Here is a 19,789-nt window from a genome sequence, read left to right as displayed (position 1 = left end):
GAGCCATATGCTGTCTTTTCTTCAGGCCAGGGAAGGATGGACTTCCCACCGACCGCCTTCCCTCTCTTCGTATCGCAGCCCCCAGGGCGAATCAACGCAAGGAAAATGAACACCTTCTTCCTAAACTCCAGCAGCCAGACACCCGGCTTCTGGAACAGTCAAGTCCTTTGTCAGTTTGTTTGCTCTTCAGATGGTGAGTCAGTCCAGCCAACAACATGGAAAACAAATCCGTGTTTATAGGCACAGGAGATCCAGGTGGAGCTGCACAGGCTTGGCAATTCGTGGTAGGGTTTCCAAAGACAGGAGGTTCGATGGGACTGTCTTAAATAAATAAATCTTTTTTTTTTTCTTGATAATGTAAAAAATAAATGGTATTTCCCTTTGGCAGTAAATAGCTGATTCGACGCTGAGCCTGAAAGCTGTTTTTGTTTTGTTTTATGTTTCGTTTTTAAGAGACCACAGCTTCGTTTCATGGTACATCACTGGCAATGCATATATTTCTACTGCTTTAGTGAACCTTTTGCATATTTGTTTGTGGCAGGCCTACTGACTTCACTTATGGCCCAGATAGGCACCCAGGGTGATGCAAGCTCCCACCAGGGCCAGACTGAGCAGCGCCTTCAGAGACAGCCAGGAGAAGTCAAACAGAGGCTGCATGGTGGGGCCGTACAGTTCCACAAAGGCATCCTGCAGGGGCAGAGACGGGGAGAAAAAAAAAAAAAAGAGAGAATTAGAGAGAGAACACGGGATGCCAGCGTTCGGAGAGAGCAGCATCCGGCCTGAGGACCAGACGTGGGGAAAAGTAAAACACTATTTTGGGGCAGTGAATCAGACCCACTTTTTAAATTCTCATTCCAGAAGTATTCACGGGATCCTATTAACGGGCCAGGTACTGCAGAGACACAGCGGTGAGCAAAGGAGATGAAAAGTTCCTACTTCACCAAGCTTTTATCTACTTGTGGGCCATAGACGGTAAACAAAATAAGTGTATCAGAGAGTGTGCTATCAGATAGCTAAGTGCCAAGGAGAAAAAGAAAACAACAAAGGCAGAAATATTGGAGGCTTCGCAATTTTAGCTAGCATAACCATTCCTAAAATAACAACCAAGTATGGAACGCTTACTATCTGCCAGGCGCTTGTAATAAATGCCCAGAACACATTATTTTATTTATTCTTCACACCAGTATCATGGAGTCATTTTATTTGCTTCTGTCCTGTAAAGGGGAGGGGGAAAAACTGGGGGGAAAAACAGAGGTGAAGGGATTTGTCTAACCAGTGGCCATGTCAGGATTCGAACCCAGATCCAAACCTGTGTTCTATGGTCTGCCAATGCTCTCCCCCGGCTCACAGCAGCTCTGTGAGAGTGCTCCGTCTGTCCAGGGTGCTGGTGCAGGTGGACACAGCAGGGTGGCCTCCCCTGGTGGCATGCCTAGCCTCTGAAGTCAACAACAGGGCTCTCTCCCCTCCAGGAGTGGCCAGGCTGGATGACCACAACCCTGCATTTAACTCAAGTTGTGAACTTCGCAAAGCACGTGGTCACTTATGGTCAGTTACGTGTCACTGGACACACAGGTCCCTGGGGAAGGAAGACGGCTCCTCTCTTCCCTTCTTATTGCTGCATGGAAGTCAGGTCTGCAAGGGCTACGATTGGAGTCGTAGCAAAGTTCTTTGGATGGTTTCAGATTGGACTGAGTTGGGATTGGACTGTATGCTCGTTTCTTAGATTTGTTGGGAGACGTTTGTTGGGTCCAATGAGTAGTTGGACAACTCTCTAAATATATCTGAATATATAAATCAGTAAATGAAATTCTTTTCACTTGGTATGAGTTATTCAGGCACGAGGAGAATAAGACCTACTTCCACATTACTCCCAACAGTGTGGCATCAGAGCACATGTGAGTCGGTAAGATACTCCTATTTTGTTGCACTGCTGTGTGGAGGTGGTTCTGACAATGTTCAGCGTTTTTGTCTGTTTAAGGCCACTACTCACGGGGAGAGACCAGGTCTCTCCGGTGCTGTTCATGGTTTTGGTACAGGTAGGTTCAACTGGCACTTAAAGGTTTCTGAATTCACTTATTGGTTTGAATTCTTTGGCCTAATGCTTCACCTGATGCTTACTCTGTCTGTTGGAAATTATTCCTTCAATATGCAACACCCTCTGGGACTCTGAGGAGTGGTCTTGAAGGTGAGAGTTTAAGGCATCATTAGGGGAACGTCTCATGTCATTAAATATAGATTTACACAATTATTTTTCACGACTGTCTAGTATTCCATTTCATATATGCTATCCCTGATTTAACTGAATCTTTATCCTCTTTAATTTTTTTTGTTTACAATAGTAGACAATATCATGATAGGTTTTTGTATATGAATTCTTGTCTACTTGCTAAGTTGCTTTTGGGGGGAAAATTCCTAGAAATGAACCCCGTTGATCAGTCATACAAATTGTCCCCCACGAAAAGGTAGGCCATGAGGCATTCTCACTCTCTTGACTGGTGACACCTTCTATAAAAGTCAGACAAGGCTTTAGGCAGTGGTTCTCACTGGGGATAATCTTGCCCCCAGGGGACACTTAGTAATGTCTGGAAACATTTTTGTTAGGGGTGCTGCTGGCATCTAATGGGTAGAGGCCAGAGAACCTGTTCAACATCCCACAGTGCACACGATAGTCCTCAGCCCAAAGTGCCAACAGAACTGAGGCTGAGAAACTGTGAAGAAAAGTTTAGGAGAAATTCTGATCTTGGGCCACAGAAAACCTAATGGCCCATCTCATGTGTCAATGGCTTTGGTCAGATGAACCCAACATTAGTTAGTTAGCCTTGCACAAGTAACTGCTCGCCAGCAAGTGGGTGCCCTGTACTTGCGGACGTACTAACATTAACTTTTACCAGGAGAGGGCGCAAGGGCTTACTTCTTTTTTTAATCTATTGTTGACATTTTCTAAATTTGAGCCTGAGAAAAGCAAGGCAATAGACATAAATGAAATACGTGTGTAGCGTTCTCAGTACAAAGCCAAGGTAACAATCATGACTGCTTGTCCAGGAACATACTTTCCCTATATATAATCAGGGATAAATGGGGCAGGAAGGGGTCAGGACAGATTTATGAGCAGGAGAAACTCTGCTTCTTGTAAAGTGCATCCCAGGATCCCAGAGACACAGCTGCGAACAGCTCCTAGCCCACCCTACCATGCTGCTCACTCCAAGGCCTGGGCAGGCCAGAGCCTCCCACTGCAGCCGATGCCCGGAATCCTTGAGGATCCCTGCGCTGGAGGCAACGCGCCTTGACATTGAGAGGGTCGATGGCCAGGCCCTGCCTTCCTTTAGTTACCAATGGGATTTCCCGTGGCAGGACGGGAAACCAACTAAGCCCCTTGTCATCTGACCTTCCTGGCCGTGGAGCCATCCTGAGAAAGTGGGCGAAGTGGAGACAAACTGGGGCTGGCCTTTCCTCCCTGTCTACCTGGTGCATGATTCTGATGCCAGGGGGGCAGAAGAAACGCCTCTCCAAATATCCCTGCCACTCTGGGGACGTATGGTTCCCTCTCCCAGCCACCATCCCCTCATGTAAATAACTGCACTTCTAATGGACCTAATGGGCTGTTTCTGATGTGCATTATAAAGAAAAAACATAATTTCTGGACTGAGATGAGCTAAAGTAGCATCTCTTGACCCAAAGAATGAGCACAGAGTTGCTGACGCAGCCCCAGGGGTCTGGGGATGTCTCTGGGCTTGGGGCAGGAGGTCTGGGTGAAATCCCAGTTTTGACATTTTATTGCTTCTGACTTTGAACAAATGATCCAATGCTGAGCCTCATTTATTTTGCCCATAAAACTGGTTGCTGTGAAGATTAACGTAGGCGACTCAAAGCCATTTGTAAATGTGGCCTCGAATGTGAACTAGGGGTTGTGTTCACTTTTGCGCCGGTCTGCCGTCTTGCAAACCTGCCACATGGCTCCTAAACCTGCCCTGCCCCCCAGGGGGTCTACTGAGTCTGCTCTTTCACGGGAGCAATTTGCCAGCCCCCCTCCCCCCAAGGAGTCCTCTTTTGGTTCTGAAGATGCCTAGTCACTTTTATAGCAGTTATGAGTTAAAATGTGCAAATATACACGTGATGTGTTCTGGGCAAAGATGGGAAGTGGTAACACACTGCCCAGCTACACTTCCTCAGAAATTACGAGGTCAGGTGGTAGGTCTGAGGGGTGTCATTTGAGCCCCCCACCCCAAGACTGAACCGGGCCCCCAAGCGTTGCCCATCTACGACTGCAAAGTGCAAAGCAGACCCTGTGATTTCAGGACTGGAGGTCCTAAAAGTACTTTTATAGAGAGTCTTCTTGCTTTTTCAAACATCCTGATTAGGGCGATTTCCGAAGTCTGTTTGAACAGTCTGTCATTATTTGTTTAAGTTTGAAAGCTGTTTTAAATAAACACATGCTCATTTTATGTATTAAAAGCAACAAAGAGGGAAAAAGAGAACCTGAGCCATCGTCATGTGATTCGGATAAAATCCCAGTCTGTACACTTAGGGGACACCGCAACCCTTGCTCACGTCTGGACCAGCAGGAGCGCTGCCCGGTTCCCATGACGTGTGCGGCAGGTTCTGAGATGGCAGCTTTCTCCCTTTGCTGACCCCCGCCCCGCAGAGGGGCTTCTCCATGGACTTCAAATTCAGAGGCCACAGATGGTCTGAGTCCAAGTTCTACCCAGAGCTGGCCCACCAGGGCCGAAGGCCAGACTCCCCAATTCCAGGCCCTTGCTGCAGAGTAGAAACTAAGCCAGGGAGGTGTGAGGCCAGACTCAAGACTCCCAAGCAGGGCGTACAGCCAAAGCGTCCTCTGTCTTCTTGGGGGTTCGGTCATGGGACCTCTCCCACCAGATATTCTCTCTCTCTCTCTCACACACACACACGCACGCACGCACCCCTCTCCCTTGAGGCAGCCTGCTCTCCAAAATTTTCCTTTTCCTTCCAGTACCCTTCAAGAAGTTTCACTTAAACCTGATTCCAAATAAAATGAGATTAAGAAACAAAATGGATCAGATTGGCAAAAACTGAAAGGAATACTGAGTTCTGCTGAAAAGGATGGGGTGGGGGGTTGGGGAATCCCAGATATTTTTACACAACTGATGGACTCCCAGGTAAAGATAAATTATATTTGCATTTGGCAATGCATAGCAGAAGCCTTAAAAATATACCCTTCTGCTATGAATTCCATGCCTAGTTATTTATCTTGAAAAAAAATGGTAAAGCACAGGTTGGTTCTGATAGCTAACACCTGAAAAGGACTGAAATGTCTGAAAATATGATTGGTTAGGTAAACTTATGGCACATCCATACAGTGGACACAGGCATTAAAAATTGTACCCTACAAAAAAAAAATTGTACCCTACAAGGACAGATATTCTTGACATAGTTCTGAGTGAAACAGGTAACAGCTAAACCAATGTCTATATGGTCAGGCCCCTGCCTCATGGTGGTTCGCAGATCTCCTTAAACACTGGGAAAATTTAACATGGCCTGGTTGGATATAAACAAATTAGAAATTCAGCTACATTCCACAATCTCTGAGCTGACTGTGGATCTGGACATTATATGGCCATGGGAGATCCTAAGGGGGAAATCATCCTGCCCCCTCAACAAGCCTACGATCCGGTGAGAGATGAACCCATTTGAACTAAATGAAACCAACGCATGCTGCCATTTTGTAACCTGCACCAAGCAGAAGATCCTGTCAGCATAAGAGGAAAGTAAAAAGAAAATCAGATAGTGCCAACAGGAAATCCAACACTGCTATGGCATGTCTTTGATATTTTCTATTTTTCATGGTTATAACGCTGTCTCCATGGGTTGCCTTCTTCTTGACAACCTGAAGGTTTAGGGGAAGAAAAAGGAAAAGAAAAAGGTGAACCTTGAGCTCGAAGGAACCTCCAAGTAAGCTCAGACCCGCACTGGTAGAGCAATGCCCAGGAAAGCCATCAGCCCTTTTAGTGGTAGTTTGAGACAAATGAAACCTAGACAGGCATGGCGAATTACCAACTGTCCGCACTGATCAGCAGATATGGGACGGAGCAGGAGAGCAGGGGCTGGGGTTATGTCCTCCTGCACTTAATGGGTCAGAACATTGGCCAGCAGGTGGTTCTTCTCTCTGCCTCCTTCAACTTGTTTCCTCCCATCCCTGCCCTTCCTCTGCGTCCATCCTGACCCCATTCCGCGGCAGCCTCATCTGGCCTTCCAGGAGTTGCTGCAGTAAGTAGCCCAACCATGCGGACCAGGGCTGCTCTAAACTCGTGGTCCCCAGATTCAGTGAGTTCTGGAAGCTGGTCAGCACCCCTTTACTTGACCCTGGTTCAGATCTCTTCTCTGTTCCTTTCCATGACCATTCTGAATAGCTACTATTTTTCTCAAGTGTTTTCCCCTTTTGGCAACTGACGCTAGCCCCTCTTCTCTGAGAAAATCGGAGCCGTTGGGCGAGAATCACCACAGCTTCCTGTCCCGGCATACCCACTGATTATAGTCCTATCTGTACTTCTCTGCTCCTTTCCACCCTCCATCCTTATTCCACATTGCTTCTAGAAACTTCTTCCATCTGAGAAACACCCTCCAGAGATCTCCAATACCATCCTTGTGGCTAAATTCACCGGATGATTCTCAGGTTGCATCTACTGAGTGTTTTGATATGTTGGACACAGAGAGGGTTGAAAAATCTTTGCATCCTGGCGAATGTCTTCTCTGCCTCCTTCATGGGACACCTCCTCCTCTGCCTGCCCAGCTAGGTACTCAGTGATCCCTGGGCTTCTGCCTTGACTGCCTTGACTTCTCTCTTTGACCAAAGTCCTTCACTCTCATGGTCTTAAATCCCATCCCTCTGATGATGACTCTGAAATCTTTATATCCGGCCCCACCTGCTCCTCTGACTGCCAGATTCCCATTCCAGTTACTTCCTATGATGTCCCCCTTAGGCCCCCATTGCAGCCTAGTCTGTCCCCAGCTGGAATTATCACAGACCCCTCAAGCAAGCCTGCCTCTGTTCCTGCCTTCCCCATGTCCATGCTGTCAAGGGAACCCATGCTCTCAGAGTCCCCTAGAGCTTTTCCTCTTCTTCACCCCCTCTCCTGTTCATTGGTAAAGCCCACAGTGTGAAGTTGGGTTCCCCCAGAGGCAGACCCCAAGACAAAGATTTGGGTGTAAGCAGTTTATTTGGGGGATGATCCCAGGAAACTACTAGGGGAGCAGGAAAGCAGCCACGAAGTTACCTTAACAAAGCAGGTAATTGCTGTTGGCCCCTGGGGCTTAATCCTGCTGGGAAAACTGGGACCAGTGCAGAACATGAACCTTTTGTTATCTCACTAACGTGCTAGGGAGCTGGGGTATTTATACACCATCTCCCTCCATTCACTGGCTGAGGGTTGCTCCTATGGAGGCATCAATATTCCAGCATTTTAGGCCAGCTGTGTACAAAGACAAGTGGATCCTGGAGGCCAGAGGAAGCCCTTGGGGGAAGAGATGTGGATGCCAATGCCGGATCTCATCGCTAGAGGCCAAGCTAGTGAGCACTGGAGGTAAGGGCAAGGGGATCAGACAGGGTGGTATATGCACCATGGATTTGACCACCACCACATTTCTCTATCCCCATTACTGTCTGTCCCTGAGATTAGCGCTGTCATTTCCTCTCTGATCTCCTCTAGTCTTGTGCCCTGGCCTTCTTCTGCCATCCTCTCCGTCCTGCAGGCAGTCATCTGATCAGAATCAAATCTGTCACTTCCATGCTTAAGTCTAAATTCCTTAACGTGGCACCTAAGCTTTCAATATTCTGACCCCAGCCTAGTTCTCCTGGTCGGCTTCTGTCACTTGTAAATGAACTTGGGTTCATTCAAGGATTCGGTGCAATCATTTTCTCCAAGCCCCTGAGGTTGCGCTAAATAATCCTCAGCTATTCCTTGCTCCCTGTATAATCTGAAGATGATCTGTTTATATGTCTGTGTTCTCCTGATCAACTATTAGCACCTGGGGGTACAGGGACCACATCTTATTTATCTTTGGATCCCCGGAGCCCGTGTCTGCCATACATTAGGCACTCAGCAAATGTTTCTGGAACTGAAATAATGGGTTTCCCAAACATATCTTAATTAATAGATGATTTTTTTAAAAGGAGGATGTTCAAAAGACAAGTAAATGACAAGCTAAAACAAAATTCAGTGGTTTTTTGTTTTGTTTTGTTTTGTTTGTTTTTGCATTGGTCTCTGGTGTCTTCCAATGAGGGGCTAATGTTCAAAGTTGGCTCTGACTGGTTCAGTGTCTGCTCCATATTGGTTGTTAAATATTTTGAATATCATCCCTATCTGCGTGCTTTGAGTCTCCAAGAGAGGGATAAGCTGGTATTTTCCAAAGTCATTTGACCATTTACCGCCCGCCCCCCACCAGGGAGATTCCTGGTGCCAAATGAAGACACACTTTGGAAATGCTGCCTGGAGGTAAAAAAGCAATAATCCCGGACATTGGCAAGAGAGGCAGCATTGGTGCCTGTTGTACAGGACGGGGGTGACTCAGAGGTCCCAAGCTGTTGGTGGACATCTATGGGAACATAAAGACCTCCCCATGGTAACGAGCTGGCATGCCACAAAGGAGTGTGAGCCTCATTCCCAATAGTCTCTAGGACTGTCCCAGAGCACAGAGCCTACTATCGTACCATTGCCAGGCAAGAGTGAAGATGCTGGGAGAAAGAGAAAGGAAGCAAAGGAGAGAGGGAAGGAGAGAGAGAGAGAGAGAGAGAGAGAGAGAAGAGCTGAGAGCTCTCCCTGAAGACAGGGAGGCAGTGATTCTCTGGACTCCAACTTTGGCTGAGATCAAAAGGGGAAGCAAGCTGCCTGGGGTTCTGTGAGTGGTGGCCAGCAAAGCACACGCGAGGAAGTGAGGACTTTTTCTACCTGAATAAAGCAGCTGGTGAGGAAGTGACTCCATTTCCCCCTTATCATGGGCTCAGCAGGATTTCCTCTGCAGCCACTTTGTGCTGAATGAGTCTTGAGGGTTCCGTGTACATATCAGAGCTGCTTTGGCAGTTGCCAGCTTCTGTCTCCTAGGGCTCTTCCTCCAGCGCCTCCCCCCTTACTCCCAAAATATTGATTCCGGGTTTGGGGGAAGAGGAAAGGGAAAAAAACAACCGCCGTGGAGCACCTAACGGAAGGACACACAGCTGTCTGGCCTGCAGACTGTAAAGAGAAACCTAACGTGAGAGCCACGATGACTCCTTCTACCAGACTTGCAGGGCTGCCCCCCAAAGCCATCTGCAGTGAGGGGGGCTTGATCCTGGAGAGACCCGGAGCTCCAGAGGAGGGGTATGAGCTAGCTGCACCTCAGGTCAAGGACATAAAATGAAACCTAAGCTAAGTGTCATCTGGATGTAACTAGAAACCTGCTAGAGAAATGGCAGGAGATGAAAAACCCAAACAAAACAAAAAACAAAACTTGCCCGCCTCCCCAAGTAGGTCTAGGGAAGTTTTGGTGTATTTTGTGATGCAAATTGAGTGCCGGATGCAAATCAGGCAAGGCCCTCAGGAGCTAGGGAGGGCAGAAAATGAGAAGCCCCAAAAGGTTCCTTCTTTCTTGAGGTGGGCACTGTAGGAAAATAATTTGCAAAGGAGTCTGACGTTCTGGGGGGTCCTTCAGCCACGGAGCCGGGTCCTAAGCCATGTGCCACGTCCACCTACTGGAGGAGACCAGAGCTGGCCATTCCTGGGATCTCCCAGGTTCTGTTAGTCTAACTGCCACGGGGGGGTTGGACCTGGGGTAGGAGCCCAGGCACACACACAAATCCACCCCGCCCCAGCTATGCAAAAACTGCAGGGGGAGGGTACTCAGCCACCTGCCGGCTTAAAGTCCCTCCTGCCAGGAGGTGTGAACAGATCAGAGCCTCTGAAGACTGTAGGTGGAAATGGGCAAAGCAATGCCTCCATAATGACGTGTGCTGAAAATATGTTAATAGTTGTGCCGTTTGGTTCATTGTGTTCATACAGTAATCCAAAACCACGGAGTGTTAAAGGTCACTGTCTACACTAGATTTTGAAATCTCATCTTCAGGTTGCGCATTTGTTTACAAAGCAGACGTTTTTGTAAGATGCTGAGGAGTCTTAAACCTAAGTAAGACACGGGCCCTTCTCTGTAAGACTCACTTGGTCATATATGTGTGTGTGTGTGTGTGTGTGTGTGTGTATAATATATATGTGTGTATATATATGTTCTCTCTCTCTCTGTGTATATATATATATATATATATATATATACACACACACATAAAAAAAAAATATATATATATATATATTTTTTTTTTTTTCCGTGCATTCACAGTAGCCTGAACGGGCATGAGCACTTTCTCAATACACTCAAAGCACTTTGTGTGTGTAGGCACCTCTATCCTGCAGTGCTCTGGGGAGAAGAGACACATGCTGTTGTCCTCATGGCACAGCCATGCTTAAGCACACTTAGGTAATCTGCCTGGCAGTGTTTTGGCTTTAAAATAAAGTTCCTTCATTTTTCTCCCTTACCTTCCTCATTCCACTACCTTCTTTTGGCTAGAAGCCTCTGAGTGCCTGTGTTTTCTGGCACTTGGCCCCTTCTTGCTTTGGGCCCATGGCATTTTGACTGTGTGAGGAAATTATGATATTGTGTTGGGTATGAAAGTCCATGAAACAACAACAAAAAAAGTGTAATGGTAACTCAACAGTAGCCCATTTAAGAAACCAGCAAAGATCTGAAGAGACATTTCACTACAGAAGATATACAAATGGCCAAGAAATTCAAGAAAAGGTGCTCAATATCATTAGTCATTAGAGAAATGCAAATCAAAACCACAATGAGATGTCACTTCACACCCGTGAGCATGGCTAAAATTTTAAAAAATGGACAATAACAAGTGTTGGCAGGGAGGAAGGGAAACCTCACACGTGCCTGGTGGGAATGGAAAGTAGTGCGGCCACTGTGAAAACCAGAGGTAGGTGCTCAGAAAGTTCAACAGTTACCATGTGATCCAGCCATTCCACTCCTAGATACGGACCCCGAGGTAATTAATAGTATGTGTCCACATGAACGCTTGTGCATAAATATTCATATCAGCATTATTCAGAATAGCCCAGAGTGATAACAAACCATGTGTCTATCAACTGGTGAACAGGGAAACAAAAGGTTTTACCTCCACACAAAAGAATATTATTCAGAGCCACAAAAGGAAACGGAGCAGTGATTCAAGCTACAGCGTGGAGGAGCCTTGAAAACATGACGCTCAGTGAAAGAAGCCAGACACAAATGGTCACATTTGTATGATGCCATTTATATGAAATGTCCCAAGCAGACAAATCCACGGGGACAGAAGTAGATTAGTGGTTACCAGGGGCGGGGGGTGGGTGGGTAGAGGAGGATGAAGAGTGGCTGCTCATGGGTATAGGGCTTTTTTTTTCCTGGAGTGATGAAAACCATTCTGGAATTACACAATGGTGATGGTTGCACAACTTTGTGAATATACTGGAAACCAGTGGGTCAATCACTTTAAGTTGAATTTTATGGAATGTCAATTATCAAAAAAAAATCTTAATTACATTTCTCATACTTCACAGGAAGAGGACTCAACTATTTTTGCATCGTGTGGAATCGGACAGAAACATTGGCTGTTCTGTAACCCTTGCTTCACCAGCGCATGGGAGGTGGGGCTTCTTCGGTTAGGAATGCACAATTATCTTTCTTTTCAGAAATTTTTACAATCATGGGAGGTGGCTTGGTGGGTAAAAACTGCCCTGGATGAGAAGTCAGGATGGCTGGTGCTGATCTGGGTGAGCAACTCCCTTTACTGTCTGGGCCCTGAGTTTCCCTGGCCTGATAATTTATTGGTAGCCTATCTGCAGTCTAGCATCCTGGGCTTAGAAAGCTAACAATCTTATTCTCCATCTTTCCCCCTGCGTCTCCTACAATGTGATTTGGAATATCCTGATGCATGTCAGAAGCTGTTACCCCAACTACTAGAAGCCACTGACCTGGTTCTTCCACCTCCCTCCCTTCTCCCAAATCCATACATGGCTTTGGAGCCTCTTGCCATCAGCTCCATCCTCTCATTCTATCTTCCTCTCTCTAGCACCTTAGACGAGCTGCCATGCCCTCTGATGGGTGTGCATGTGCTTCTCATCTTGGTTTCAATGGTCATAGTCCAGTTCTGTCCCACAGAACTCTGTGTCCCTCCTGCCAATTTCAATTAGAACTGGTGATGCTGGAGTGAAGAGTAGTTGGGAAGCTTTGCTTCTCCTCTATATTGACAAGTCTCTCCACTGCCTGATGTGGGCTGGAGATTCCTTGGGCAGACTAGTATTTGGAAGATATCCACCGACTGTTCTTCCTTGGTTCTGGAGACACAGGCAGGGCTCCCTCCCCCGCTCCCTCCCGCTGGTCTGGACCTGCCTGGCCTCTCAGTAAGTGAACAAGTGAACGTGAACTTCATCACCATGTGCCTGGTGGCAGGTGAGTGTTGCCTCCCTGTAGGTCACCATCTGGGCCAAGAATGCAGGATTCCACCGTGCGCACCTGCTGCATGGCCTGCCAGTGCAAAGTGCAGTCGGGGTACCTACCACTCTCCTGCCCCTGCAAGAGTTAATTCATGAAAATATGCCAAAAATGGGAACTGAAAGCAGATGCTTGTTGAGTTCTGCAGCTTGGCCTAATTGCTGTCATCAAGACACCACTGCAGGGGGCCGGTGGGGAAAGGGGGTCCTTCATTTATTAAACGTGGAGGGCCAGAATTGGGGACCGAATGTCTGATGCTCATTTGTTTAAATCAGCAAGTGTTGACTGAGGTTGCTGGTGGTGGGAAGTACAAAGAACCCGCATTTCCTAATAGGAACTTGCTGAAAGTGGCCTCAGACCAGGAGGGGGCATGTCAGAGTGAAAAGAGCAAAACAGAAGGGCGTTTGCATGGGCGCGTCCTCAGCGGGGCACCGCCAGCCTCCAGTCCGGCCTGGTCTGACACTTGCTGGCAGGACTAGGTAAGAAGTTAGCATGGGCATCTTTTCTAGATGCTCTGTGATGCACTGGCTCCAGGGTCCTTGCTTTGCCAACAGGCTCAGACATCTGTCTAGGACCAGATCTGCCCCTGATGGTACCCATCCTGGTGTTCTCAGTCTGTAGCAAGTAAGTTGCAAGCTCTGCAGAAAGCTCCCAGGATGCTCCAAAGTATCCTGCTCAAAGGTATCCTAAGACCTAATAAGCTTTACCCTGTTCCCAGTTGCCCAGTTCTGCAGGCCCATGAGTCACTGTGTGATGGTCAAGGCGATCCCGGAGCAGCCCATGACAGAAGCCTGTCCCCTACACTACCGGATCTGTCCTCTGCTGGAGCCAAGCAAGTATACCCTCTGCGCTCTGGGGAAGAGGCAGGAGCATGGTGGTGAATGCGCTCCGTGGGTTCCATATGGCCGTGCTAAGGAAAATCTGCTTTCATTTTGTACTTTATGATTTAGTTCAGTTCACCTGGAAAGACTCAATGTGAATAAAAACAGATGCGTTTCAAGGCGCATGCATTGCCTGGCTCCATGACAATTTTCTTCCTTCCGCATCAGATGGTCTTCCTGTGTCCAGGGAAGAGAGCGGACCTCTCCCTCACAAGGAAAATGCATGCAAAGTCTCGGTCAATGGCAACAGCCGTTAGTGCCGGGACAAAACCCCGGCAAGGTCAAGGTGGTGGTTCTGCATTCAGGCTCATTAAGGCAGGGATGCAGATACGCTGGCCCGACTTCCCATCTGAAGAGATGTTTAAAACGAAAGACAGTGCATGCTTGTGACAGTGCATGTTTCCTGTTAACAGAACAGTGCAGGGCCATGTTTACAGGGACAGAGAGAGAGACACAGAGAAGACAGAGGCTCAGAGAGATGGAGAGACAGACCCAGAGAGACCCAGAGAGAGAGACCGACACGCACACAGAGTCGGAAGGCGCTCATGGATGGGCTTCAGGTAGCGGGGGCTGGAATCCTGCATGGGCACCGCTTCCAGGGGACAGCGGACAGCCACCCGACCTGCTCTGGACATCACAAGGTCAGGGCATGACATGTGCTCGCGGGGGGAGGCCTGTCATTGTTGCAGGCGGTGGCCACTTACAAGGAGAGAAGCTGTGCCCCGGGGAGCCGGACTGCCCCGGCCACCGTCGTGTCCTGACTGGGCACAGTTGCGGCTGGCAGCGAGGAGCCCGGGGAACCCATGGGCAAGGGGTGGAGCTGGCAGGTCAGATGCGGGGGGTCAGTGCCCACGGCTGCCTGCACGGCCTTGCTGGCTGCTGCCAACACCGATGCCCTGGAGCAGGTCAGCTCGGCCAGGCTCACGATGCAAACACGCACGGGGCACCTGCTCTGGGCCCGGCACCGCACGCAGGGCCGCCCGGGGAAAGCGAGTGCCGTGGGGTCGGTCTGTCCCTACGACAAGCTCCTTACACCCGACACGGCGCCTTACTCGAATCAAAACCTCCACAGACACTCTTCCAGGGGGAACGACCCAGAGACGGCAGTGTCTCACTAGAAATACTGTTTGCCCCTAAGGTCATAAGAAGAAGCTTACGTTTGGGCTGGGGGAGCCTCCACTCAGGACTTTGCATCTGGCAGATTTGCTGTTTCCACCGAGGGAAGCCCTTGGCCAAGCGCATGAATCTTGAATCCACGTGCAACATGCTTTTCATAACAAAATCGGTGCGAACTTTGGCTGGCTGTCCCCAGCCCCGCGTGGGTCTTCTCTCACCAGCACGGCCCTGGGTCCTTTTGGCTTTGCTCTGTCCTCTGGGCATGTCTGCATCGAGCAATCCAACCACAGTCACACCACTTAGGGAAGGATTCATTTAGTGTCTCCTTCTGGGATGAGGACAGAGAACTATCTGTGGTGCCAAGCCCCATGAGGTGGCTCTTCTAAATGACATTAGACAGAAGAGACCAGGGCCAGAGAGGTTACGCAGCTTGCCCAAGGTCACACAGCTCATGGTGGCAAAGCTGCAGTTTGAATCAGGGCCCCCGCCACCCCCAGGCATGTGCTTTTTCAACTCCACTTTGCTTCTCCTGGGGGACACAGTAAAGAAGTACAAGACCAAGCCTCGCAGAGACACGCAGTGAGCATGGGAGGGTAAGCAGCGAGTCCTGAGGAGTGCCAGGGAGAGCTCAACCAGTGCGTGGGGAGTCTCTAGATGAGCTGGAGGGGACAGGAGCTGAGTCCGAAGGAGTCTGCGGGAGGGAGGCGAGGGAGGGATGGCATCTCGGGGCATGGACTCGAGGTGGGAGCTGGTGGGCACCCTGTGGCAGGTCCCAGGGTGGACCTGTGTGTGCGGCCCGGGCAAGCCAGAGTGAGCAGGGCTGCATGGACAGAGGGCAGCCCCGTGATTAGGGAGAGAGCACGGGTCTCAAGGACCGGCCCCCGGCGCTCTGCAGAGCTGGATCCCACGGGAACGTGGGGGGCATCTCATTCCCCAGTCTGCGGTTTGGCCCTGGGGGCCTGTTCCATGCACGCGCGCCACCTCAAGAGTATTTAAAAATGCCGTGAAGATAGAGACATGATTCCCTAAGGAGGAATTCCTTCCACAGGGTTCAGGAAAAGCCCTCCTATTTACCGGGCTGCTTCACAGGGAATTCTGGAATGTGAAGGAGGCCAAATTCCTGGAGTCACAAAAACAAATCCAACGTGCGGCCTATTTAGAATATTAAAATAGGTGGCCCGAGAGCCTCCGAGGTGGTGAGTGGGTTTCAGGCCTTCCGAGGGTTCCTGCTGAATTAAAAGCGATCCGGTCCCCAGCAGGCAGCGGCTCCCCCACCACGGGCACAGGGAGGGGTGAGGGCAGCCCCCCCTCCCCCCAGCCCTGACCCCGCTCAGCAGGCCACCGGCCAGCCAGGCTGCTCCTTCTCCCACCAGGCATCACCGACTCATCTCATGACTGTAACAGCTTGCTCTGCTGACTTAAATTTGGAAATTTTTCCTAATTTAACAAAGCCAGAGACCTTTAAATTCCTAGGAACCTGCCCACAGAGCATTTTACAAGAACCCATCTGCTCACTGGGTGTTTAATCTTTTAATGTTTGGTTCGGTTTGTTTCTGGAAGGCCAGCGTGTGGGGCGAGTTTGTGACTGCTGCAGTCAGGCCAAGCGAGCCAGAAAGCCTTTCTTTAAGACGTCAGGAGTCGTAAGACAAAAAAGATGTTCAGGGCGACGTCTCTAACACCCCAAATTAAGGATGGAGTGCGAAGGTCAAACCCTTGGGTCTGTCACTCCTGTACGAGGGGCTCTGAGCTCAGCTCGATCTTGACCGATGGAAGGGGCACCTTCCATCCTGCTGGGTGGCTTGAGGTGCAGAGAAGGCGGGGCCGAGCCAGGCCTCCGCCACCTCACAACTGAGCTCGACTCCCCTGTCACACAGACTGTTTGCTCCTCTTACACCCCAGATCCCCTTCCCCTGATATACCCTGTGGTTCTCCATTCTCTTTGACTTCTGTTTGCTCCCCTGTTTTCTCCTTGTCTTGCTAAAGTTCATTCCTTGGCTCTGTTTTTTTTTTTTTTTTTTTTTTTTTTTGTCCCTGGTCTCTGTTTGCCCCTTTCTGGGACAGGCCTGCTCTGTGTTTTCTGCTAGTAGTTCCCCACCCTCTCAGACCGAAGAGGACTGCATGCTAAATGAACACGCAAGGCCCCTGCGGCCACGGGAAGGGTTTGGTCATAGGTGTGGGGGGCCCTCCCGGCTCTCATCCTGGTGAGGGGACCCTGGTCACAGACACGATGGGAGAACCTGGGCCAGAGTGAAACCTGCAAGGAAGGGGACGAGGTCGTGCAGGGTGTCCTTGTGGCCGCCTGACCCTGGCCGCCTGACCGGACACCGGGCCTGTGACCCTGGCTGGAGTCTGAGCCAGGTGCTTGCTCCACAGTCCTCCGTTAACCCCTGAGGGTTTAAATGCTGGCTGGGTAGTGATGGGACGTGTGTGTGTGTGTGTGTGTGTGTGTGTGTGTGTGGTGGACTGAAGAGAACACAAATGTCCAAATGCTGCTTTTTCTGAGTTTTTACCTCTGCCAAATTCTTGAAATTCTTAAGTCTTACAACTGTATATGCTTCTCCTTTCCGTGTAAACCTGAAACATCATTTAAATGGCTTTTGAGGTAGGGGCACCCGGGTGGCTCAGTCGGTTAAGCATCTGACTCTTGACTTTGGCTCAGGTCATGATCTCAGGGTTGTGAGGTTGAGCCCTGCGATGGGGAATCTGCTAGAGATTCTCTGCCTCCGCCCCTCCCCCTATGCCAGCCTGTTCTCTCTTTCTCTCTGAAATAAATAAATAAATCTTTTTTTTTTAAAAAAAGATAAATGCCTTTTGAGGTAATCCTAGCCTACTAAAACAACTTGAAAAACTGCAAAAAAATAAAAAAAAAAAAAGAAAAGAAAAAGAAAAGATTATTTCACACACGCCTTGAGGGTTTTGAAAGATGCCGGACTCTGGGCATAAGTTTATGATGAATGGGTTACAGATTCAAATGGCTAAGTTTCACTAACTTGGTACATCACTTGGAAAGATGGTTTATTAAGGGTAATTTCAGGTTTTAAAAAATTATAATTTCGTTGCCATCATGTCTATAAGATCTTTTGTTCAAACTTCCAGACATAAAAGACTTAAGTCCTAGGGATGTAGTGCACAGTGTGGTGACTATAGTTAATAACACTGTACCGCATTTTTGAAGGTTGCTAAGGCAGTAGGTTTTAAAAGTTCTGTTCACAAGGAAAACACTGAAAGTACTATGTGTGATGATGGATGCTCAGAGACTTATTGTGGTGATCATTTCACAACATATACTAATATTGAGTCATTGTTGTACATCTGAAACTAATACAAAGTTATATGTCGATTATATCTCAATAAAAAAATAAAACCTTATTGCCATCAAGTCTATAAGACCTTTTGATAAGAAAGTAAGAATTCCAAGTCTGAATGTATGACGATGGAAGACACGCTTTCAAAGGCAAAAGTCTGAGCAGAGCTGTGCGCTGCTTCAGAAGCTCATCACGCTATCCATGGTCACATCACAATCCACGCAGTGGGCAAGCTATGCCCGAGTGTCCATAACTGGCCCAGGTTCTCTCTTTGCTGTCAAGTGAGTCACCTCTCCAAGTTTCAAGAGCCTCATTAGTGACAAGAAGAGAAGGCCTCACATGTCCTCTGAAGGCTCTCTCAGGATCTAAGTTTACATTAACTTGTAGATTATGGGGACTCTGTTCTGTATCTGCGTCAGAAGCAGTGGGGATGGAAAGGGTTATGTAACTGGGAGACTGACGGACACAGAGAGACCACTAGAGTTGCCACGCCATCTATTCCAGGTGCAAACAGAAGCCTGAGTCCAAGAGCTGGTTTCATAAGAGGAAACCTAGAAGTAATTGGTCTAACAAGAGAGAGAAGTTAGGGAAGTACCTGATATTCTAGACATCAGAAGAAACAACTTCCCAAACCATCAAGGCACCGAAATGAGAATTCCAGGCATGGTTCCTAAAAGTCCCAACGATCTATTCCGGCTTAGGAATCCACAAGACAGCTCTGTAAGACTATGGTTCAAATAGAATGAGAGCCATAGTTAAATAATGCAGAGATGATTTTATGAAGAATTAATAAGCACCTCTTTCTCACTCATAAATAATACTCATTTGTAGTAAGTTAACACATCGACCAAAGGAACTTTATGGTTTTTAGGCCTGAGTTCCTCCGACAACAAAACCATGTTACTCAGGATAACCATGTTATTCCTTTTCAGCCCCTCCAGCTTTCTTGAATCTCCCAAAGCACCCCCTTTGAACTGAAACTTTCCATTTTTAAATCTTTTCCCCCACGGCCCTCCAGGCTCCTACCCCCTATTAATTACAGAGAAAACCCATTCAGTCATTTTTGGGTTATCAGACTGTGGAAAATTTGTTTTTCAAGCTTTGGAAGATTGTTGGAGTGCCTTTTTATTTTTCTTTCTTTCTTTTTTTTTTCATTCCAGATAACTCAAAACTGGTTTGGATCCATGACATCAACCCTGGCATGTACAAAGAATGAGGAATGAAGACTTTGCCTTGTTTGGAACCAAAGAGAGGACTATCCACTCTCTCTTTTCCATTTTTATTAAGACAGTATTTTTTCCTTTTAGTTGGATGATGTATACTTTTAACATTCCAGGAAAAAAGTGTCAGTGATATGCAAGTCATAATAAAAGAAAATCAAAAGAAACGCAATTAGAAGGGACAAGGAACTTCATCATTTTTAGTACAAAATGCCCTGAGGACAATCTAATTTTAAAAATTACCAGCACCATATAAATGAGAAGAGAATATATGAAAAGATTTGTTATTTTAAAATTTAATTTAATCCTTAATCTTTCTGGCTCTGGGACTTTTATCCTTATTTTTAAAGGCCAAAAGTTATCAGGTGCTGGATAAGGAGTAAGCTTCACACTAATGCAATGTAATAGTGACAATGGGTCCTCTTGGTCTCTGGTTTGCCGGCTAGAACATGGTAGGGCACGGAAAGGGTTATTAAATAAAAAGGGAACACACATTGAAAATGAAACAATAGCCTTCTCTTTCCCATTATTATAAAGGTACTTACTATGAATGAAAACAAATATTCACAGGGAGTGCTATCGTTGATAAGTGCTTCCGTTTCTACCAACTACTGTGAGCTTCATGACAACCCACAGGTAAACTATGGCTGTTGTCGCTCCCATTTTACAGATAATCAAGAATATGTAATTTTTCCAAGGGCACACAGTTCATCAATAGTGGAACCGGATCTCA

General features: G+C 47.8%; 1 protein-coding gene and 1 long non-coding RNA gene across 4 annotated transcripts in view; one reads left to right on the top strand and one right to left on the bottom strand.

The window, feature by feature from the left end:
- Positions 1-349: 349 nt before the first annotated feature.
- The window catches only part of BCL2 (BCL2 apoptosis regulator), a 166,896-nt gene continuing 147,456 nt past the window's right edge, over positions 350-19,789 (bottom strand). Inside the window, 1 exon segment of the mRNA NM_001002949.1 lies at positions 350-687. Coding sequence (NP_001002949.1) covers positions 553-687 — 135 coding nt within the window. The 3' untranslated portion in view covers positions 350-552.
- LOC111094334 lies at positions 8,700-13,546 on the top strand. Of its 3 annotated transcripts, none has more exons than XR_005353392.1 (5): positions 8,700-8,937; positions 11,733-11,813; positions 12,869-13,013; positions 13,089-13,158; positions 13,253-13,546. It is a non-coding gene; the product is annotated as an uncharacterized LOC111094334 (long non-coding RNA). The 3 variants fall into 3 exon arrangements; XR_005353393.1 differs by lacking the exon at positions 8,700-8,937 and adding an exon at positions 11,028-11,050; XR_005353394.1 differs by lacking the exons at positions 12,869-13,013; positions 13,089-13,158.

The sequence above is a fragment of the Canis lupus genome, chromosome 1, assembly GCF_011100685.1.
Source record: "Canis lupus familiaris isolate Mischka breed German Shepherd chromosome 1, alternate assembly UU_Cfam_GSD_1.0, whole genome shotgun sequence".
In the NCBI taxonomy this organism is placed as follows: domain Eukaryota; kingdom Metazoa; phylum Chordata; class Mammalia; order Carnivora; family Canidae; genus Canis; species Canis lupus.
Note: the sequence above shows the minus strand (reverse complement) of the source record. Positions and strands in the feature narration are given on the sequence as shown.